The 24,765-nt window shown below is 35.6% G+C and overlaps 1 protein-coding gene across 1 annotated transcript; it reads right to left on the minus strand.

Annotated features, from left to right (window-relative positions):
* Positions 1 to 4,129: 4,129 nt before the first annotated feature.
* On the minus strand, positions 4,130 to 18,937 carry MS3_00003255 (uncharacterized protein). The gene is made up of 9 exons (XM_051210998.1): positions 18,507 to 18,937; positions 15,301 to 15,420; positions 15,056 to 15,252; positions 13,723 to 13,980; positions 11,130 to 11,264; positions 9,418 to 9,553; positions 8,187 to 8,299; positions 6,273 to 6,366; positions 4,130 to 4,674 (listed from the first exon to the last, which is right to left on the minus strand). Exons 2-9 carry the CDS (start codon positions 15,308 to 15,310, stop codon positions 4,655 to 4,657), a joined length of 963 nt encoding a protein of 320 aa, XP_051071026.1. The 5' UTR covers positions 15,311 to 15,420; positions 18,507 to 18,937; the 3' UTR covers positions 4,130 to 4,654.
* Between the last annotated feature and the right edge of the window lie 5,828 nt (positions 18,938 to 24,765).

A 24,765-nucleotide genomic window follows, 5' to 3' on the forward strand; every position in this document is an offset into this window, starting at 1 on the left:
TCGTCTTCAGTGGGTAACTACCTCACACCCGACACGGTTTACCTCTAAACATTAACTTATTAATAGTCAGATTACTTCAACTAGTTCAATGTAGCAAATTAATTTCTTGGTAAACGAGTTTATCGTTGGAAGCACAAGAGAACTTTGCTCATAAAATAATCATATGCCGAAACTTTCAAGCTGATGGCTAAACTGGTTACAATTAAGCTACCAAACTAAAACTCTAATAACTACTATTTTTATATTCGATATCTAGGCTGTATCACGCGGTCAAATCTCTATGCGATAAGTTTCTTCTTATCCCTAACTCAATCCAGTTTGATTAATGGTAAGAGCTGGTTGACTGATTTATTAAATAACTTGTGAACAATTAATTCTCTTTCATTTATGCGGCAGTTGCGGATAGCACTTAGCAACTAAATTGCAACCAGGGCGTGGATATCAGCTTCTTTTCATTGCTCAGTTGGCAGATTACTGGTTGTGTAACGTAAACTTACCATCCTTTAACACTTCACACGTCCATGTTTACGTTTATTTTCAATCAACCTGCTTCTGTTTGGGCACCTGGGCAGTATCACAGCCCTCACATATATCGAATGAGATTTGTGTGGCGCATATGTATTTGGTGCCCCCTTGTACCAATATCTATGTGTTAAAATAAATAATAAATAAAGAAATTATTTGGACATCTTTCTGGTCGCTTTATCTGTACATGTATTGATTTACAAACACTACGGGAAATTCATAGTTCCATTAACAGTAATGTCTAATTCACATAACACTTTATCAACTACTGGATTGTAAAGTTGGCTGCACTTTTAATAGTGGCTTAAGTGAAATCGGTGAATTCTGTTACATTCCACGAGTGATTCGTTGGCTGATTATACGTGGATCATAGTGCGAATGTTAATTTCCAAACTGGAACCACAATGTTCATCGTTCTAAACATTAATATGTTATTTGTAAGGCTAATGAGTCACTAAAAACACCGACTTGCTAAACGCGTATGTTATTTCCTACAAATCGTAAGCGTATTCAGGAATATGATCTGTTTCGGTTTGGATATGAAATCTTTAAAATTATTCTATGAAATAACAAAGCATGATTGTTTGATGACATTGTTAATTGCTATTTAAAATACAATCGACTTGTTAAAAGACCCCATATTACCAACAAAGAATTACGAAATCCAGTCATAAACATCAAAAACTAATAATACAAATCTTCCAAACAAATAATATTGAATTTTCAACCTTTGTTGTGATATCCGAAAACTGTTTACAAGAAACAATGCTTAAAGTCAGATGATCGATTTGAATTACTCTTTCAGTTTATTTGACAGACGAATGAGTTCGGGAAAGACCAACAATATTCGAATAGGGTGAAATACAAGAATTAAGGCAGAATAATTTGAATTCATAATATTTCGTGGTCTCTGTTCAGCTACATGCAATATTCAACATCAGTATCTAACAATATTTACTCTCGACATACAAGTGAAACTTTACTGTGACATATTTCACAGAAACTGTGCAACGATCTTATTCGGAGATTATCCTTTATACTTTATGGAGTTACTCCACATAGTAAAATGAAGTTTGTTAAAATGGAATATCTTTTAAGAACTTATTACGCACTGAGCTTCGATGATGCTATTTATCATGCGATTAAGCTTCTTTAAATAAAATGTCTATATACAAAGAATTTATCTCCATGAGAAGGTTACTCCCTCTAATCTTTTTGTGTAGACATAAACAACTCAGATTTCAACGTTTAAATTAAGCATATTTGATAGCCCTGTGAACTCTGATTTTAACATCATAAAATGTGACGAATATTTTTAAGAAAATCGAAAAATTGCCGATTCGGTGAGGTAGTTATTATATGTTTGGATGGTACTTGTAGACAAACGTTTAGGTTAGCAATTCTTAACTATTGAAAGTAGCTTTGGTGAAATTTTAGTGACCGAAATCGACCATCTGTTTGTAAACAAATCTGTTAACCGATTTGTAAAATCATGCTGATACCTGGGTAAGTAATCCTTTGCAGTAAGCTTGACAGAAGTAAATATTAATTAAATCACCATAATTAGCTTAAAAGTATTAAACTTGGAGACATATTTAATAGCTCCAAGTCTATCATAAAAGACGATTTGCTACATTGTCAAAGACAGTTATTTTTATGAATGTCAGTCCAAAAGATAAATGTACTAGCAGGAATTATAAAGAAGCTGGAATCTTCATTTTTGATAAATAACTGCTTTTTTGTTGAGCACTTTATGATTTAAACATACCGACAAATAATTTTTGAGACAGTCTTGTGTTTTGGTCAACCATAACGCCCATCTACAAGTTTACTTGTTGCCGTGCACATTAGTTACTCAGGTGGTACACAGAATGTATTTCGTAGTTTCTAGAACTATCTTATTTTAATATCATGTAAAGATTGCAACTTAACTAACAGAAAAGCACGTGAAATGGCTTTTAATTTGTATTAATTAAGGTATTTAATTGGATTCTTGTTTATTAATTTTTTTAATACAGTTGCCCAATTAGGCATCTGCCAAATGATAAGCATAAGCGACTGCCAAAGATATGGCTTCCTTTTCTAAGAAATGAAGTACTCCATGGATGGGAATGATGGCCTGCTTTTCACTAATATATTCGCTTGGACTCATGTATAGAAAGCTTGTTTCACAATCGGATACAGCACAAAACAACAATTTCTCTCAAATCAAATTTATTAAAACGATGAAAGGATATATTTATTTCGCCTTGGAAAGCTTGTCCTACATAGCAATAACTGTTGCAATTCATTTCTGGAAACAGTAGTTAGTAACTAGTTTTCCTAATAAAAATACCCAATATTCATTTTTGGAACTTCGAAATCTACGACTCCAAACAAATTTACCTGTATCGTTTTATTTTCTTCTTACAGTTACTACTTCTTCGTCACAGATAATCGATTACTACGTCCTCAAGATCTGAATTATTTGCATTTGGCTTCCTAAATATTTCGTCCCCTGCTTCAAACTTAATAACGGTTATTTAACAGAGTGCTCATTTCCCAATTTGAAAACATGTAACTATTAATTCTTTTTGATAACCATCATAGTTATTCTCCTCTCACTATATTTAAATTTGTAAAAAGCCAAATATTTAATCCATTGCAATACTTATTCTTACAGATACATAGAGATGATTTAAAAGAGGAAAATCCTCTATTATTTGTGAGATGATTCTTGAAAAGCCTGTAATTGATTACAAACCGCGGGAAAAAATGTTAATCACAATCTCTGTTCCCTGAGCTCTTCAACGCCAAACATATACAATTTTTTGAATCTTCAGAAATTGACGATTTTAGAATCTATCTACTCCTATATTCTGAAAAAGGAAACTTTTAAAAACACTCAAAAATCCATGTCAGTCGACACTAGAAACTAGACATATTATTACTAGGCATATTATTATTAAGTAATTAGTAGTTTCACTGAGACCTGTCTCAAATTATTCAATCCAAGGAAATTCATTAGTCAACCCATAATAAATTTTAACTGAACTTTGTTGGGATGTAAGTTGATTGCAGGCAGTCGACAGGAAACCTTATACCCAGGTTTCGTGCAAGTCGATACTTGTTAGCTAGGCGTACCTATAGTGTCTAGGGAACTGATGATCCTTAATGGACTCGATCTCGTTTCACTCGGCTTCAGAGTCTGAATAGTTACCATTCAAATGTTCGGACAGAGATATTTACAATTGTTTCATCACTGAGCAGTGATAAAACCAGGTCTGTTTGGCCATTCATAGCCCGAATATTTCAGTGGTAACTACGCAAACTCTGAGGTTAAGTGAAACGGGATTGAATTCATTAAAGATCACCAGTTTTCTCAGCATTATAGGTACGTCATGTTAACAAGTGCCAACTAGCACGAAACCTGGGTCTAGAGTCCCCTGTTGACTACCTACAACCACTTAATGTCCCAAGTTCGCGCGATGTTAAGTCACTTAGACCAGTGAATATATTGCAACTTGATTGGTCGGATTCGGTCAGCACTAATAAAAGGGCTAGACAAATATGACAGTGGTTACTACTCGGTGGTCAATCACTTGTTCAACCTAACTAGTAATGTAACAATAAAGACTCTCTATCTAGCCCCCAACAAATGAGAAAACTAACGAAAGCAGAATTTTCGTTACTACTTTACTCGAGAACGAACGATGGATATGTGCATATACGTACAGAACTCCTCGGGGTCCGCTTGAAAATCAGCCAATGGAGGAGAACCGTGGTATCAAACTCAATTGCGCGCCCCCTCTAGAAAATCTCACTCTTCAATAAACAACTTACTATTGATTACAAAGGTATTATTACTCGTGAAATGCAAGAATAAATTTCACTGAAAACTGCTTTAAATAAAATATAAACAAATTTATGATTACTATTATTTTACAAACTGTATTTTATAGAGGAAAAATCTGGTAGCACTGAAATTCTGTGTATACGATTAAAGTTTTGTTCTAAAAATTAGTTTTCCGAAAATAACGGATACTCCACAATGATGACTTCAGATTGTTATGAAAATAGGGGTCACAAAACTAATCCTTAGTTAACAAACAAATATCCTTCATCGGCATCAGTATCAGCATAGAAAACATTATCCGTATGCATTAAAAACTGTAGAAAAAAATAAAAAACAATAATAAAACATAATTGTTGCACTGAAGAAATACTTGTGCTATTTTTCCAAAACGAAACACAGGTATTGTATAATGTTCAAGGAACAAAATTAAATCATTAGGTATGCTTTAAATGACATTCACTTATGGTTATGAGTCTATAAAGGCCGGTTCTATGTCAAGCACACGTAGGTTATTCTAGCCTCTGGACAGATCAATCTATGCGTTCTTCTCTAGCTACATTTTTACCCTATCACTTACTGGCTTATCAACCTTGGTTGTTTTTATGTAAGCGTATGTGTGCACATATCTGTAACTTATTTTCGTCTGACTATAAATATTGATTTACGCTCGGTTACGTCGAGTTGGCTCACACGCCTCCTCCATTGTGTGTCATCTAGTTTCGCTTCTCTCTCTTCTCTTCATTTCCTTTGCTCCGTCTCTGATTGTCTGTTCTGATCAACGATTGTACAAAATATACGTATTCGAAACTGCATTCTCGTATTTGACTTATTTAATTCTGTTATTCATTAACGCGAGTTAAGTCGATAATTAATATACGAGGACTGACGATGCGTATAAATCGATAACGATAGTCCCACGCTTTAAATGGATTCATATAAAGGGCCACTAACAGTCGCTGAAATTGTGCATTCGCAACAAACAGAGATTATTGCAAATGCTTGAGTCAAATCTAGTTAGTGGAAGCAAATAGGATATGAACAACAATAATAAGTTTTATCATTTTAGGGGTTGTGAAGATTGTTAAGTTTTTGATTGAGATCATGAACCGATTGATGTTAGACCACCATTGAAAACCTGGAAGCACTGGACGGCCGTTTCGTCCTACTGTGGGACTCCTCAGCAGCTCGCATCCACGATCCCGCCCGCGGGACTCGAACCCAGGGCCTTCAGTCTCGCGCACGAACGCTTAACTTACTGGACCACTGAGCCGGCATCCAGTGGTGTTAGTGTATAACCTCAACCGATCCACGAAATTGCGCGACCATCTTCCATTGTACTGAGGTAGACACCTGTTTCTACCCGACACGGATTAGCTCCATCAATCGGTCCATGATCTCAATCAAAGTAATAAGTTTATACTTTCAATTACAAATTGTATTCACCGTGCATAACCTCTCGGAACGAAAGGATCAAAGAGAGAGAGAAATCCAAATAATATTTTTCAAAACGGACAGCCAGAGATATATACAATCTCGATTTTTATCTTAATGAATAAAATATCCATTCATCAATTTACCACTGGACTGGATAGACACAATTTGTCATAAAGAAAACGTTACAACATTAATCATCTTAAGAGTGACTGCATCTATTTATTAACATGGTTTATATTAAATTGTAAACAGTGAAAATCAAAACTGTTAAGTGTTCAACTCTAGGAACTGTGACTTAGACACAACTGAAGACACATAGTAAACAAACATGTATAAGTACAGCAACGATTTCAAGTATGATAAGACTTTGAAGTACAGAAGGGTTGGCTTTATTTCTGTACAGGAAATAAATTATCAGATATCTCAACATTTAAAATCTCAGAATTTACCATATTTAAAATTTGCCATAAAAATATACCTGGCTTAGTTTCTTGATGAGTTTCTATGAGATCAATATCTTCAAGGTCGTTATCAATGTGATATTTCAACATTTCTAATCCCTCTGTAAAAAACTGATGAAAATGAATTTATTTAGTGTTGAACTTTTAAGTTGTGTTTATCTAGCTACATGAATTGAATAAAACTAGGCACTGATTTATCCTATAAATTTATATTTTTCAAAAACTGATTTTCATCGAACCTTGGGATCCGTAAATTTTGAATTTAGAACAGTACTAAAACGAGCCAAACTGATAAGTGTTTTGATACAACAATATGATTTACAAATCACATTGAAACTAATTTAATCAAAAACGAAAGATCAATGCATGTTTTTTAAACATAAAATAACTGGCCAACCAGATGTAAGTTCATACACCAGCTCAAGAGAGTTATAGTTAAAAACTTGTTAATATAACGTCGGAAGATCAAACGTCTGGAGGTCCTGGGGGGGGCGAGAAGCATCATTATAGGGAATAGATCTCCATGGGAACCCTGGACAAGATTCAAGGAAGAACACGAAGACAGAAATTAACAACAGTCGAACAAGAACAGAGAAAGTTAAGGCATAAGCTCAATACACAGAAACAAGCAAGGAAGTGATGGGGAGCATTAGAGCTGACAAGCAGAGGTACGTGGAAGAGCTGGCAACGACAGCAGAAAAAGCTGCAAGAAAAGGAAATATGAAACAACTATCTGACGCGACGAAGAAACTAGCATGGAAATATGGTAAACCAGAGAGACTAGTGATGGACAAAGAATTCAATCCAATCACTGAGATTGCAGAACACTGTAACATGTAGGTATAACACAATGAAAGGCCTTTCAATAAACCAGTCCCACTGAACCCACAAAACATCGTGGCAACACACACAAACATTCCAATGGATGTCACTCCACCAACGATCGACGAAATCAGGATGACCATCAGACAAATCAAGAAATGGAAATCACCAGAACCGGGAAATATACTAGCTGAAGCAATGAAGTCGGACATAGAAGTAACTGCAAGTATGCTCCGCGTTCTATTCAGGAAGATTTGGGACGAGGAACAAGTACCGACAGACTAGATGGAAGTATGCCTCATCAAGATGCCAAAGAAAGGAGATGTGAGCATCAGCCTCATGAATAGAAAATGTTTATCGTGATGGTTTACCAAATCTCAATCCGCTGTCAAAAATAATTTCAAAGTGAGCTATATTTAGCAAATCGCCTAAATCGTTAAAATCTCTCTACTCATTAGTGATGAATCACACAACAACGACAAAATCTGACAACTCCAGTTAGCCATGCCAACCTGAACCATCTCACTGGTTAAAATTCCAAAGTCAAACAAGATTTACTATGTAGATAGACACGTTGTTTTACATAAATGAATTGTCTTAAAATGAAAATCTAAGACACCCATTAATTCATCATCAATAAAAAGTCAAGTTATTAAGCTAACTATTAATCCTGATAAACTGTTGACGGGTAAAGTAAATTAAGAAAATTATCCAGTAATCGATGCTATCGGAAGTTCATCAATTATTTTCGGTTCAGAATACAACTAATTATTTTCAAATAAATAAAAAAGTGAAACAGTCATATTTTATTTTCACTTTCGTAAACTTAAAGCAGTGATGTAAAGTAGTTGATAAAACACTTTACATTAAACTGGTAGCGAATATCTCAGCGTGTTATGTGAATTTCTGTAGTATGTTTTGGACCAAAATTTTTCAAATGTGCGTAGATGATGGAGGGAGGGTAATACTATTCCACATAAGATGAAATTTTACAGCTTGAGTCAGTGACCTGTAGCTATTGTTGGAAAAACTAGTAAGAAAAATATACATTGTCTTGCTTGTCTAGTGTCATTCAAAGTTTAATAAATAAATCTATTAAATGTACTCACTATATCCTCACTTATCATGTCGTGATACGTAGCCAAGGGCAAACATTCACCAACTCTATTGGTAGCTCCATCAACTGAACAAATTCGGTTTAACAATACGTCACAAACTAAAGCTAATTGACAAACAAAACAAATAGTAAACTTATGATGCATTCTACATTTAAACACACCAGTGTTCCAAATGTTTCACTTTCATTTTTTGGCAGCAAATTCAAACAAACATCATTCGTAGTCTCGTAGAATACACTTGAAGAATCAAATTTACGATGTTGGAAAGTATGCATGTGTAACACATAATAAAGCTATCCAGAATTATTTCATGTAAAATTAAGTGTAAAAGTCACTGTCTCGTAGAATGACTGAAATTATCATCTCTGCGACAATGTTTTCTCACATTAAACAGTTGATTAGGCAAGGATTTACGAAGACCTCTATTTCCAGAATATAAAGTTTGCTATCTTAAATGTTGTTCATCATTTTGACACGTGACCAAATTAAATTAATAGTGAGAAAATTTTTCTAGCTGCGTTCTCCCTAATAAATTTAAAAGCGGTTTCCTAGACAACCTATTAATCTCAATTAGGGTCACAAAAGCGACATTTAAGAAAATTATGTAATTGAATTGAGGAGACGCTTTCATGAAAACTGTTTATATTTGTTTAAGAAAACCATTACTTAAGAAACAAAGTTAGACTTGCTCAAATTCTTACCCGATAAATACGAAATTCCATCTGACTAGTATTAATGTCAGCCTGATAAATATCTCTATCTTGTGCCAGTTATAAACTAATTCCCGTTACATATCCTCCGAACAGTTTTAAAGGTTAGTGAGAAGAATATTGAGTGTGGTAGGCCCCTAAATAGCATTCATATGGCCCATATAGACAAAAGATGCCAGTAATTTAAGACACATTCACTGGTTGAAAATCATCTACACGGAATCTACGGTCTACGGAATCTATTTCATTAATATGGATTTTTAAGCAACTTAGAATATTCTTGTGAAAACATTCATTGTGAAATAATCATTAAATGTTCTAAGCTTGAGAGATATAGGCTCAACTCGCAGTGTAATATTAAAATAAAATGATGTCCATAAAATATAACAACTATATGTAATTACAAATATCTCAATTGATTGTAACGCTGACATGAACTTAAGCTAGCGAAATTTATTCAAAGTCATTCACAATCATAAACGATAAAACCACAACCTCGAATTATACTTAACTTTTTAATAGTTTCTCTTCAATTGAATTGTTTGTATATGTACCAGTAATTGGACCAGGCATTGAAAGTGATAATAATGAGTCAATAGCCATTGAAACGAGTACATCACCAGGCTTTTTTCTTGCTACCTTATCGATCTGTAATAAGTTTTTACCAGTATTTACGTGATAATATCAATTTATCAATTAAGATAGTTAAAAAAAAACATTGCGTCACACATCATACAATTGTCATGATTTACATAGTTTTATTTTTTAATTTTACATAATTATCCGAAGGAAAAACTGGCGGTACAAAATCTATTTAAGGAAACAAAGTCCATTCATACCTATGTAAAATTTTAACTCATTCTAACAACAATGGTGGGATGGATATAGTGCTTGTAATGTTTTCATTATGGAACCTACCTGAGAGCCGATAAACGCTGTAGACTAGGTTGTGTACAAATTTTGGTTGGAGTTAAGTAAGTTAATGATTAAAATAATGAAGTTATAGTTTAGTCATTGGTTTTGTCATAAATGACATACAAAAAATATGTCTTACTTGACACAACTAATAAAGAGTTAAATATCTAAACGCCATTAGTAATGCACAATTTACAAGCAAAAACAAAACCTCTTTAATGTAGTTAACAATATATAAATGTTTTAAACCAAAGGTATATCTTAGATTGATCAAGGGTCCTAAATGGGGGAAACGAGATTTTCAACAAACATGTATATTATGGCAACACAATACTTATTTGGAGAATTTCAAGTCTTCATGCTTGATACCATAATAATGTACCCCGTTAATGATCAACGGTGTTATTAAGGAACTCATAAATATTTAGTAAATACATTTACTATCGCCGAATGTCATATATATTTAGATTAATTCATATTCTTATACTACGTGTTTTTCCTTGCTTATTGATCGAAAAACAGCTGAAGTAAAAAAAATCCAGTCGAACACATACAAAATTTCTAGATTGACATCATGAATGGATCAATGATGGTCTATCATTAATCCATTCATGACATCGAATTAAACTCAACAATCTCCACAACCCTATACTGATAAATACCAAATTGTTTGGAAATATTTCTAAAGGAAAATGTAGGTTTATTGGATCACTTTAACGATTTCTTTTAATTAGGGGGATCCTACCTTCATCTGGATTTCACATGTTGCTAGCAGGATAAAGATTAAATTAAAACATGTTCCATGCAGGATTGTGTTGGGGCAAGCTGATTGGCTATTTCTTAATCAATTAACACTGGATGATGCTTTTAGAAGACTCTAGAATCTCCTTACGTAAAAATTATAAATATACTAACGTTTTTTTTATTGTGATCCCTACATCCATCCAACCTTGTCATCTTGGAATATAAAAGATATCATAACAGTGGCGACGAAGGAAAAGAGAAAACCATAACCATAATAGTGCACAAAACGACATGTTTACTTATTTACTGAAATCCAATGAAAAGTGTCAGTGGACGTCAATGACAGATATAACTGATTTGTACTACCTGTTGTGACTCCTACATTATTTTTGGCGTTTGAATAAATTGAATTGAGATTGAATAAGAAGAATCTTAGGAAAGCATATAAACTAAGACGGTAATACTAGTATAGAATTCTCGGCATTCAATCGTTTTATAATACAACCAAGCAAACATACTATTTTTCTTTTAAAAACAATGAAATTTTATTTGACTACTGAATTACCATTTTTAGCCGATTCATCCGCAAGATTTTATGCTGAAGATTATATTCATTGGTAGTCAACTCTTTGATAGTATCACTTATTGTTTGTTCAAAAATAATGATAAAAACGAATTCTTCTCCCATTGTAAACCTAATCTGTAACATAAAAATATTCATCGGAATCTTATCTAAAGTAAAATGGGACAAGGGATTTAAACTAAGGCATGACAGGGCTTACCAACTATAGTGATGCTATCGAGATTAGTCCAACGGAAAACTGGCATGGTTTTTAGTTGAAACGACAATGTAGTTGATTTCCTCTTTCCGAAGTGTTTCAAAGTATAGTACTTTAATGTATTTCTTTCACTCCCTATCTCATTATAATGTAAACTAGTAATTTACCCTTATAAAAGATATGTTAAATAAAAGTGTCTTTCAAATTCTGGAGAACTCAGGTCTTCCTTGTTGTTAGTTCCCTGCTAACTAATGATCACTATGCGCTACATCTGTGACTATAATAACCCACACAACGCAGGCGCCAGTTTGCGAAATAACCGTCTGAAAGGGCTATTATTACTTCGGATTTTCAACACCTGATTGAGTTTCAACAATTAAGTATAAAGTCAAAGGGAAGACATAGCTATGGGACCCCGTTAGGACTACTAATACCACAGTGTTTCACGTCTATGCTTGAAGACAAACAACTTAGTTTGGTCATCAAACAATTTAGATTTTACGGAAAGACATATGGATAACACGCTCGCCATTTGCGATGAAAATGTTCACTTAAATCCCATTCTATGTTCTTTCCATATCTACCTACCTGACCAAAATCCCAATATACTTAAAAATCATTTACCTTCAGTAATTGAGAGGAAGATCTATGCAACAAAACTCCCATTAAAGTTAAGAACTGAAATCTGCTTTCCATATCTGTGAAGGATAGGCTCTCTAGTCTAGTCATCTCTCAATCCATCTAATAGCCTACCTACTCCTGTGAACTGAGACACATAGGGCGTATCTAGTGATCGCTTTAACACGGATACGAGAACATTTCCCAGTAGGGTGAGTGAGGCTGTTAGGAATTCCATCACGAAACATTTACTCAACTCTAATCACTCAACTAATTCACATGTTGACTTTAAAGATATTTATAGAATACGACAAAATATACCAAGATTTCTTCCCATCCAACTCTTTAAAATAGCAGAGGCTCTTCCTAGCCGTGAAATGACACCTTGTCTACGTGCTCAAAAAATATTCGCTTATCATTATCTTTACGATGGCCTCAGTATACCATTATTTTATTTCCATTTCTTCGAGTGAACATTTGAAAATAAGCAATAAAACAGTGACAACCATAACACCGACAGTAACACGTAGCTCAAACAAGATAATCGAATGTTGGAAAACACAGGAAATAAGAATTGTAGGTCGATAGCACATACGTAGGTTTGAAAAACGGTGAATGACTTTAATTAACATCGTTTGGTTTTCAGCTTCTGTAATCCTGTAAAATATACAAAGGACGTCTACAGTTGATGGAAAATATTTGTAGCTCAATATGAGGATTTCGCAATTGCTGTGGTTTAGTTGTTTAGTCTTCATTGTTCTTCAGAACAACATCATTACTCACTTCAGAGAGAAGTGAGTTACTAGAATTTCTCCGCAAATGACTGACAGCTTATTGTGTTGACCTGGAATTTGGTTGATTGTCATCCAAAACCGTGTGGTCGTTGTTTTTTGTTATTTTCTCTCCCGACCTACACCCTAGCCTCGCATTTTTTAAATCCATTTTCTTACTGATTGACAGGTATAGTTGCCTCCGATGTGCCTATTAACTGACGCCCAATTAGAATCCCAGACGTCTAAAAACTCTGGCTTGTTGTGTGTTTTATTTGTTTAATATTTCAGCGTTTCCAACTCAAAACCACGGTTGTTCACATGTGTTGATATATGCGAAGCCATGTTATGTCGTCTAACAACTAACTGTTGTGCATGTAAACGTAAACGATGAGGTCAGGACTCAGGTCGAGAGAGAAAACAACCAGAACAAATGTAAAAACAACGACCAAATGGTTTTGGATGACAATCAACCGAATTTCAGGTCAACGCAATAAGCTGTTAGTCATTTGCGAAGAAGTTCTAGTAGCTCACTTCTCTTTGAAGTGAATAATGACTATGTTGTTCAGACGAACAATGAAGGCTAAACAACTAAACAATCCAACTCAGAGACCACAACACTTCTAACAAAGTCTACGGCCTTTTTTTACATGATCCGAATAATCACGGATCGATGTCGTGGTCTGACCTTTTACTTCTATAAGGATAGGACATTGTAACAGACTATTTAAGTACATATGATACATATCGTTGTAACACCGACTAAATATATACGTACACGTTCATTAGATGAGTCGCTTTGATTATTTATTGTTTTCTTCCTGATGTATTTAACACTTTTGATCTAATCGAATGAAATTACTAGAATTATCTGTTGTAACTGAGGTCATTTTATAAATGTGGTTACTTCGCCATCACTAGTGACTCAATTAAACTGATAGGTTATGCAGAAATCAAGTTGAATACCAGAAGAAAAATACAATTAACTTACAATTCTTGGTACCGTAAACTTTATTAGTCCTAGTAAAATACTCTCAAGAATGTCAAATGCTAAGGCATTTTTAACAGCTCTATCTGCCGAAATCGCACACCAAATCTTTCCCCGGTTATTTAATTTTTCACCAAACTTTTGTACAATTGGTTGGTGTAAATCACTTGTTTGACTGAATTCTTCAGGTTGAATAACTTTACTTAATTCAGACATGATTACTTTGGGTGTAATACGTTGAGTGGTACCATTTTTTGATTCCTGTGTTTTGTTTAAAGACATGGAAGAATAATATAAACAGTATCCATCCTTTTTTTCAAAATAAGATTTTCAGGGATAATTTCTCACTAATAATCCCCTTATGCTTATCATCTATCTGTCGCAAAGTAAACCAATGAACTCTAATAAACAAGAGACTCCATCTAGTCTATCACACATTTAAAGATATTCAGTGGTATATATCTATAAGTATACATATTTACATTTATGCTTTATTGCAAAATTATTGTTAATAGACGAATTAATTAAGTATCATTGACTCCTCACACTGAAACGTTAAAAGTGAGGAATTTTAGTTCACGCTGAACAAAGATAAAACGTTTGAGTTACGACTAATGACATTCAAAAGGATATTTCATGCACTGATAGATTATATGCATATACACTACTAGTGAGACGAGTTGAATTCGGTTTGAAAATTGACAAAGAAAGACTTATAGAACTTTAGAAGTAACGAACAACTATAGCTTTAAATTAATCTCGTTTGTTTAAATCTTCCCATTGATTTTTAGGACTGCAATTGATCAGCCTCTTATTGGCGTATGTTCATCTCGGAGTGAACACCAACTCTGGGATGCAAGTAAATCCAGCTGACGAGTCCAAAGTAGAACGAAACGTGCGTCCTAAGTCCCACTGCCAGTCAATATCCATCTTTGCTAACTAGTTTCGTTATAATAATTTTGGTAATGCTGTTCTATAACTATTTTAATAATTAAACTGATTTCAAAGATTTTTCAGCTATTCTGTTCTATTTATTTGTCTACGAAAATGTGGACCGTAGATTACTCATCGGTACTTTTGTTGTTCTACCTTCTTTAAACATAATTTAGCATTGTGCCAGGAATTATATATTATTTTACACACCAAATATGAGATAACAGCTAGCGATTAGGTTTAATCCAGCAGATAGTTCATTAATTAAGAAATAACATTTCGCCTAATCCTTTAGGTATTTTTTGCGTATTTGTGGAATTCAAACATTGTTTTAAATATTTTTTTCAACATAATTAAGACAATCAAATATGTATTTGGTCCATTAAAATAGTTCAGCTATTACTTCTTTAAAAGCGATAGCATCTAAATTTGAAAGATTAGAATTAATATCTTGATAAATTTCCTTTATAGAATCCAGAAGTAGTTGCGGAACTAATTCAGCTTTCACAGTATTACTGATAAGTTCAAATCCGTATTGTAAAATTGCATTTTTTCCCGAATCGGTATTCCATTGTTCTAAACCCTTCGAAATTTCAGGACCTGTAAAAAGCAACTCAGTGACATAACACTAAAAATCCCTAGATTTACCTGTTGTCATGTAGGGTTCTTTAGTACTGATTATCAACCTAATTTGAAGTGTTTGTAGTTTGTGAGAGTAATATGATGTTTATATATTCCTGTTCGGCGAATGAAGTGTCCAGGATTATTCTAAAAGTTTTGAAGTATGAATGAGGAATAATTTTTAAAATAGTACATGAATATCCTACCGATAAGAAAATACTTATTTAAATGTATTATATCTTTGGAAATCTCCTTAAATATGTTACGTTCAACCAAGATAAGTAAGATAGCACATCTAAAATACCGTGTCCATATACGCGTTTTCAATTTTCAGTGTAATTTGAAAACTTAACATGTTAACAAATGCCCATTTGAAGCTACGCATAAGCCGAAAGAAACGTCTACATCAATAAATTCAGCTTGTATGGAGCTCAGTGTCAACGGGGTAGACATTATATTCAGGTTCGTTCTCAAAATCCCACACCACCACTGAATACGTCGCTCTTTTACGAAAGTATGATTTTCTAGTTACCAAACGGTCGCATCTTTTTTTTCATCAGCAAAACCATTCACCAGACGACACAAGTTAACATTCTCACCCACCAAATGATAATAGAAATTAGACCACATATTGAAATCGAGATTTCAAATTCTGAAGCGAAGATATTACTGTTTATTTGTGTCTAATGCGTCTTAATAGTAACCTCAAGGTTACGGTGTTTTCAAAAATTTCCAGTCTGGTAGTTTTTTTACGCTCATCTCGTTTGCTTTTGTCAATACATTCGTACTTTTCGTAAAATTGATTATGTTTAATTTTAGAGTTAAGATCAATCATTTTTTCATAAGTTTATTACAAATTATATGTTAATTTAGTCTCACCACAAAGAACCCTAGAATCACTTGAGTTTGTCTAATTATTAAGTTGCACTGCAAATAAGATCAGACAGTCGTTTGGTAAAATCTGCAAAGTTTACCATGAACTACATCTACTTCAAATTAATGAATGGCAATATTTAGTTTACCCTAATGAACTTAACGTTAAATCAGAAAACACAATTATTTAACACTATGTAGTCATGCATCACAGGTTTATTAATATTATTTTAAAGTCGGAGTTTCAACAGTAACATGTTTACCAAATAAAATTTTCGTTAAACACAGAGATGAGCAATATTGTTTTCAATTAGATCTTCATCAAGCTCTATTTCCATTTACGGCAAAATTTATACACCCATACGAAGAACAGATCAGTCAAGAAAATTCATGTTAGAGACGATAACGAGGTGGATTACACAACTGCTCATAATTAAAAAAAGTAAAATTGATGATAGAATTGTAAGTACACTAGCAATGGTAAAGATTAACCGAAGTAGCATAAATGAATACCCCAACCTGATAAAATAAACTCATCAAAAGGATTGTCACGAAAATTATGTAATCAAAAGTGAGTAATCAGCCTAATTAAATAGTTAATAAGTAAGAGATACAAAATCATGAGGAAATTGAAGCAAAACGTATGTAGAATTATTATAATCCTCTATTAAGTTTCCTACAACCAAGGAAGGAACATGAGTACTATAAATATTTAATAAATAATGGAATGGAGTTACTAGCTCAAATTTCCATAGTTTCTGACTAGTGTAAAAATGGGATTAAAACACACTGAGAGAATGCGAAGGTATATGATGGATCGCTTAATATGATTGGGTCTTATATGTCACATGAAAATGATGATCAAGTATGGTTAAACAGAACTGTCCATTGACGGTTTCGTCCATTTCCAACTGAAAACAATATTTCCCGCTTGTATTAATTGTTTTGATCTACACAATCAGAGTTTTTAGTTTAGTTTTAAACACAAAAATTTATTTATTCGGAAGTGCTCTCAGATTGAACAAGACGAGGAAACATTTTTAACTTTGCTTTCAAATTATATCAAGACTATTGTTGCTTTATTTGTGACCGTTCATTCCTTAAGTCACTTATAAACTGCTCTTGTTGATAGAATTTCCATTTTAATCTGCCGCTAGACTGTCACCTCATTCGGTTTATCCTAAACCTTCAAACAGTATTGTGTTAACGAACGACATTATGGATGTTTTTGGGATAAAGCAGCATTTAAGTGTTACCATGCAGATATATGGACGTCATATTCAAATGAGTTTTCCGGCCATTGTGTAATCTGTTCTTAGTAATGAAGTGTTTTGGCTATCTCAACACATTATTATTCATCCGAGTAAAACGTACTTTATGTTGAGAACGATGAGCATGTCAGACCACTGCCAACATCCATCTTCAAGAGATACCTCACTCTTGTTTGGAATAACCACACCTCCCATAAGCAGATTGTGCTATAAACCGAAACCAATGGACTAATAGTCTTCGGAGGTATCCAATATCAACCAACTTACATTATAAACGGACTCCGGACATGCAACCATAAACATCTGACCCAAAGATTGTTTAGGCTATAGAAATGTTAATGAGATCAGTCATTTGTCTCAACGAGCACATTCCTATTAAGATAGTTAGACATCAGGTACAATCTTTCAAAATATCTTAAGAAATTCTCAACAACTAGTTGTTAAACTCAGGAATATTGGGCGTTTGTTAGTCTTGTGGCACAACCCACACATGGGGAGCATCAATGTTTTGGCTACACAAGCAAATGTATATTTCATAGAAACACAGGACCTCACTAGTTTATAAGCAAGTAAACAGCATTTTATTGGCAAGAAACTAATGAAAATTTCCACGATAAGTCACTATTTGAGCACCAAAGCTGTCCAAATACTCTAAATAAGGTTAATACTACATCAGTATCTATGCAAACACAATTTACTAGGAGATATATATATATATTGGAGAAGAGTATATATTTTGAAGAAGGAGCAGGTGTCAATTTCGAGACATTTTCCCTCCGTAGGGGAATTGCAAGGAAAACTTGTACTATCTCCCCGGGCTGGGAAAAGAGCGAAAATTTGACGCATATTCGTCTATATTTACGCTATATTTTTTATATCTTTTTTCAGAATTTCTGCCTTGATTTCCAACTTCTATATGATATATAATATAACTCCAACTTATATAAGTTAAAATGAATACTTTTTATGAGATAAGCATAAATCCTTCGCTTAAATATCATTCAACTAACTGAAATTTTCCAAATAAATTTATTGGTTTAACTAAACAATAATCCGCCAGTTTTTAAAGTAAATTAGTTCGTATCTTACCGTTGTCAACTTATTTAAAATATTGCCGGTTACTAGAACACCAAATTTCAAGTATCCAATATATTTGTGGCGAGCTTACATAAACTGATTGGTTTCTTTGGGCTCACTTCTTCCTAGGTCTCTAGCAATCTACGGTATGCGACGGTTTAGCCTTTCCAGTCAATCAGGTAGTTATTGGTGGGTTTACATACCTTTAGGTTCAAACTTATGTATTGAGGACCGAAGGCCAATGGCCTGTGTTAGTTCTCTCCCAGTAAACTTCTATGGGTTTATCGTCCTCTTTTGAATGAAATAATTGAAGGGACGGTAAAAAGTTTCGAGAACCGATGACTTGGTATGAAATCCTTAATGCCATGGATATGTTGTTCTTTCTTGTCTCTTGAACCCGCTTGCTGTGTCCTCTGAGTTAGCCTGATCTGGTACAAAGAAAGAGAAAAGATACGTTCGGTTGAAAATCACTTCTTGGTATCCTGCACATCAAAGTCAGACTACGTTTTAATCTTCGGTAGGACAGGTTAAAGAGGTCTAGCTTCTCGATCCGCACTGTGAATAGTATAGCTCGGAGTTCTGAAGTTGCACAGGTAAATGCCCTCCGCACTTTTTCCAACACATCCGAGTCACCGTTTAAATAGGGACTTGAAGCCTGAACACAGCCGTCAAGTTTGGATCCCACTAAGTTTGTGTATACTGTAGTAAATATATTGATATGCAACTTGGTAAATGCCCGTCTTAAAGCCCTAACAGTAATTGCATGGCAGTGAGCCGTTGTCTTAAGGTAATGTCTAACTATTACTCCAAGATCAATGTGAAACCAGACTGTGGGCACAGACCCATCCCGTATGCTTGGCCTATTTATTTCGCAGTATAAAAAGTAAAGGACCACATCCAGAGTCTCGCGGTACTCCACTAAGTACTGGTTTACAGTAGGAGCATTTGATATAGACAGTTAAATCAACACGAACTTTCAATACTTAAAAATGGTCTCAATTTCAATATAAACAGAACACGGATTTCGGCTTCTGAAATTATCCCATTGATCAAGCCTGCCTTAAACAATGTTCAGGATGATCAGGCAAATACATTGAGGTTTAAAATCGCAGATGTAATTTTGAATCAAAAACCTAATACGCCTAATATCTCTAAAGAAGAAACGTATGCCCTAAAACAGTTACGGAAAGACAGAAAAATTGTTATTATGAAAGCAGACAAGGGAAACACCAATGTTGTTATGAATAATTCTGACTATGAAAGAAAAAAGTCAATGAACATCTCCATAATGGACCGTATGAAAAAATCATGAAGAGCAAATGTGGCTGCAATTAAACGCAACTCAATTTCGTAAATGTGCCCTTCAGCTTAGCAACCAATCAGAATGAGGCGGGAATTATTACATCCGCCATCTTCGTAAGCAATGGCGGTCGGCTTTCTTCGTTCTGTGCTTCTTTCAGCCATTTCTTTTGTGTAGCTACGGAATTTGATGTTTCAGTGTGCTAAAATTCAGAAGTTAGTGTAATACTCTGAACGTTGGGGCAAAGTTTTTCCTGATTTTGCTTTGTTTTCTGGGTTTTACCTGCTGCTAATGAAGTCACTGTATTTATTCAGCTAAGCTGGCTAGTACTAACATAAGACCTTACGTTTCCAAACGACAATCGGTTATGTTTTACCTTGTTTTCTAGATATCCGAAGCCGAAGTTCGTTTTCATTTAGCTAAAATAATTGTTGCTGCCGCCTGTGACTCTAACTGTTAGCACGTTCGTTACTAACTGTCCTTTATGATGTTATCGGCAAAATGAAAGGAAACAGTCTGCGTTTTTTTAATTTTCTTCAGTAGTATGGACAACACTATCCCACCAACGAGTCAAACTAATACAGAGTGCCCAGCAGTAGGGTATATCAGATTCAGATTCAGATTTGTGTAGTAAGGACAGAAGGCCTATGGCCTATGTTATTCCTTTTCTAGTATGCTTCTGTGAGTGTCCAGTTTTCTCTTGAAAGAGTCAGTTGAAGGTGCGGACACCACTGCTTCAGGCAGGAGGTTCCAAGTATTGATGACTCGGTGTGAAAACCTGTATGCCACGGGTATTTTGTTCGTTCTCGGCTTTTCTACTCGCCTGCTATGTCCTCTGAGGTGTCCCGATCTAGTGGGAAGAAAGAGAGAGAATAAGTTAGGTCCGAAATCATTTCTCAGTATTCTGTACATCAATATTAGATCTCCCCTTAGTCTGCGATAGGACAGAGTAAAGAGGTTCAGTTTTTCAAGCCGCTCTTTATATGATAAACCCCGGAGTTCCAGAATTGCACGCGTAGCTGCCCTCTGTACCTTTTCTAGTATGTCTGAGTCACCTTTTAAACAGGGGCTTGCAGCCTGAACACAGTTCTCTTAGTTCTCACTAAGGATGTGTATAATGTGGTGAACATGGTAGTATCAAGCTTAGTGAATGTCCTTTTTAAAGCCCAGAGGGTTCGAAACCCCTTAACTGCGACCTCCCGGCAATGGGCCGTCGTCTTAAGATCATTGCTCACTGTCACCCCTAGGTCCTTATGAGACCGGACTACGGGTAATGATACATCCCCTATGTTGTACGTATTAACCTTTGAATCCCCCAAGTGCATGTAGACACGCTTTTCCGAGTTGATAGGCATTAGCCACTCTTTAGACCAGTTTATCATATTACTTAAGTCCGCCTGAAGAGTAAATGCGTCTTTGTCTCCAGTTATTACTCGCCAAATTTTTACATCGTCAGCGTATAATAACATTGGAGACTGTACTATACTTGTAAGATCATTAACGTACATTATAAAAAGTAAAGGACCTAAGACGGAACCTTGGGGTACTCCACTAAGTACTGGTCTCCAGATGGAGCACTTGGAATTTATTCTTACCTTTTGCCTACGACCTACTAGGGAATCCTTAATCCATTTTAAAAGAGGTCCGGCAATACCAAGGTTTTTCAACTTCAATAGCAGTCTATTAGTTGGCACTTTGTCAAAAGCCTTACTGAAGTCTATGTAGACAACATCCACTGAGTTTCCGTTGTCTAGCGCATTAATCCAGAGCTCCCTAGCTATAAGGAGGTTCGTTGTACAGGATAGACCCTTTCTAAAACCATGTTGTGCCATGTTCAGCAAGTTATTGGTTTCCATAAATGCTGTTATGGTCCGTTTGATTATTCTTTCCAGTATTTTAATTACAACACTGGTGAGGCTTACGGGTCTGTAATTTGATGGAACTTGTCCTAGACCTGTTTTATGTATGGGAGTGACGATTGCGTCCTTCTAGTCCATAGGTAACACACCTTGGTCAAGTGACTTTTTGAATATCACAGTCAGTGGGGCTGCGATATATTCGGCAATATGTCTCAAGATTTTAGGGTGTAGTTCATCTGGTCCTGTTGACTTCTCCATGTTTAGGGTGCTAAGAGCCTTAAGCACATCGTTTTGGTCGAAGTCCACGGTGAGCAGCTGGTTTGTTGACTCTGTAATTGGGTCTGGTTCTTTCTCTAGAGGAGGTTCCTGAGTGAAAACTGCCCCAAAATAGTCAGCCATGCCCTCTGCTTTTTCCTGATCTTCCTCTATCATTTCAGATTCATTTCCTACTTTAATTAGGTTAGGAATCCAATGATGCATCCTTGTTCTGTGGTTTATGTACGAGAATATTCTCTTGGGCTGCTCGAGTGCAGATTGTGCCAGCTGCATTTCATATTTTCTTTGAGCTTCCCGAATTTTAGTTATACACTCGTTTCTTATCGATCTGTAGCGTTCCATCGTACCTGCTGTGCCAAGGCGGATGGCAACATCCCAGCATTTCTTCTTTTGTCTTAGTAAGCGTCGAATATACCGCCCTATCCAGGGATGTCCGTGCTTCTTTTTCTTTGGGACAGTCCAGGGTATGTATGGTTGAGTTACCCGATTGTATAACTGCCTGAATAGAGTCCATGCCTCTTGTACTGATGCCTTTGAGTCAATTTCCCAGTTCTCAGCCGATGCTGCGGAGTTAATTGCCTGCATATCTGCCTTCCATATGTTAGGACGGGCCGGCGCAATTGTTTGACAAGCAATCTCAGCCATGAATTTGAATAAGATGACTGCATGGTCACTTCTCCCAAGTGGTGGGAGAAAAGCCGTTTGGCCAACGTCATCACCGTGTGTGAAGACTAAATCTAAAAGAGAAGAGTTTCTTAAGTCGTATCTTGTGGGATCTCTAATGTGTTGGAATAATGCTAGTCCAATCGAGGTTTCTAACAGTTTGGAGTCGAACGACGATATGGATGACCCTACTTCTAAGTTAACCCAGTTTATATATGGTGCATTAAAGTCGCCTACTACAAGGCTTTTACCGTTGTTACACCAGGACTTAAGTTTACTAAGGAGAAAATCGTCTGCTACACATTCTGGACTGTGATATACTACAACTACTTCAATATCTTGCCTTCGGCATTTCAACTTACATCTCACCAGTTCACATGTCCCTGAAACATGTGCTACTGTCTCAGCTAATCTTATGGTTAGGGTACTTTTCGTGTACACAATAACCCCGCCTCCCCTTCGGTTTAATCTATCAGCCCTACTGGTTATGGAACCAGTCAATTGGATTTCACTATCTAATACTTTATCCACCACTGACTTCAGCTCCGCCATTTTATTTAGTAGGCTGCGAGCATTTGTGTAGCACACTTTTAAGTCTGTGGAGAGCTTTTCCTTGCCACCCAGAGTGGCTTGGGGATCGTTTTGCTCCGAACTTTTACAATCTGAAAACCCTTAAGAACGAGGTTTCTTTCACCGTTTCGGCGACGCTCGTTTATTTCCGCTTCTGCAGCTCTTCTCTTAATACGATCAGCTAGGCTGAGGTCCTCACGGACATATATTCCGGATCCAATCAGTTTACGTGAATTACTTAGAACCAGGTTCCTTTCTTCCACCGTGTTGAATGTAACCTTTAGGAGGCGGTTTTTCTGAGGACTTTCGGAATCCACCTTTTTTCCTATTCTATAAAGCTTACAAATACTAACTCCTGAAACTGTATCTGGGAGTAGTTTACTTAATGATGTCTTAATATGATTGAGATCATGTTCAAATCTTGCCTTTGGTTCAGTATCTGAAGATTCTCTTATCTTATGAAAAATGACTGATCTCTCAGAGAGATCTGTCTTTTCACGCGGTGAGGATTTTTCTTCTGATAACATCCCTTCCAATGTCTTGCTGACCAGCTGCGTTTTGCCTACAGCCTTTTTCCTCTTATTTTTTTTCCTTCTTACCGAAGTCCATTTGTCACCACTCAGAACAGCCACACCTGGACTATGTGGAACGGTGACAGTTTTATCCGGATCTTCTATTTCGACTAGAGGTGTATGACTGCCGATGTCAATATCAAGCGACACTTCATTTCTCGTTAATGTCAACGGAGATTTCGCGTCCCCGTCAACCGCAGTCAGGTGTTTAATGGGTCCTGTAGCAGCACTTACTACACTGACACATTCTTCATCGTCAGTGCTCCTGTTATCAGTGCTTCCGCCATCGTTTTTCTTGCAGACCAAAGCCGATAGGCCCATAGCCTCCTGTATTAGTACCTTTTTATCCGTACAGCAGAACATACAAAGCCAATGCGAGTTAGGCTTCGAGCATCTTTTGTAAGCCGTCGGACTTAGTCGTGCACACATTTTGTGATACCACTTTTTACAGTCGTCACACTGCATTCCCTCCTCAACGGAGAACAAACAATTTGGTTGCCCACATTTGTGAGTCTTACCAACCATTGTAATTCGGTTTAAAAGGTTTAAAAACAAAAAATGATAATGTGAACACAAGTGTTAGTCAAGGACTAAAGACAGATACTCAGGACAAAATGTAGCAAAAAATTTCAAACTTTAACCAAAGAACTCTTAGTTAAAGTAGACCAAGAATGCTTTTTAGTGCAATAAGTACCAAAAGCAAGTATAATCACAACAAGTACAAAATTCACTGCCCTTTTTGAAATTAGCGCGGATGAGTACTGATTTCGAAAGGACCCAGTGTAACAGTATCGAAAATCATTACGTGTAACTTTACTAATGCAGGTTTGTTTTCCTTATTGCAGGACAACAGAAAGTGAACGTATTAGAAGAAGAAGAACAAAGCTTGCGCAAACTAACTCTGCTGGATGATGAGTAAAACTATTTTGTAATAGACTTCTCTTTTTGTACAAGAACCGCGAATTTCAATTTCTAATATATCTCTGTTGTGCTCGCACGCCGTGTTATCACTTGAGTGGCATCTGCCAGTC

The sequence above is a fragment of the Schistosoma haematobium genome, chromosome ZW, assembly GCF_000699445.3.
Source record: "Schistosoma haematobium chromosome ZW, whole genome shotgun sequence".
Classification (NCBI taxonomy): Eukaryota; Metazoa; Platyhelminthes; class Trematoda; order Strigeidida; family Schistosomatidae; genus Schistosoma; species Schistosoma haematobium.

Excerpts from the sequence above, each read along its gene's own strand:
- MS3_00003255 (XM_051210998.1), bottom strand. Across the intron at positions 13,981-15,055 it reads ATGCTATCGCTTTTAAAGAA|GAATCAAAAAATGGTACCAC; the intron begins GTAATAGCTGAA and ends AACAAAACACAG. Across the intron at positions 11,265-13,722 it reads AGTTTACGGTACCAAGAATT|ATTAGGTTTACAATGGGAGA; the intron begins GTAAGTTAATTG and ends TTTATGTTACAG.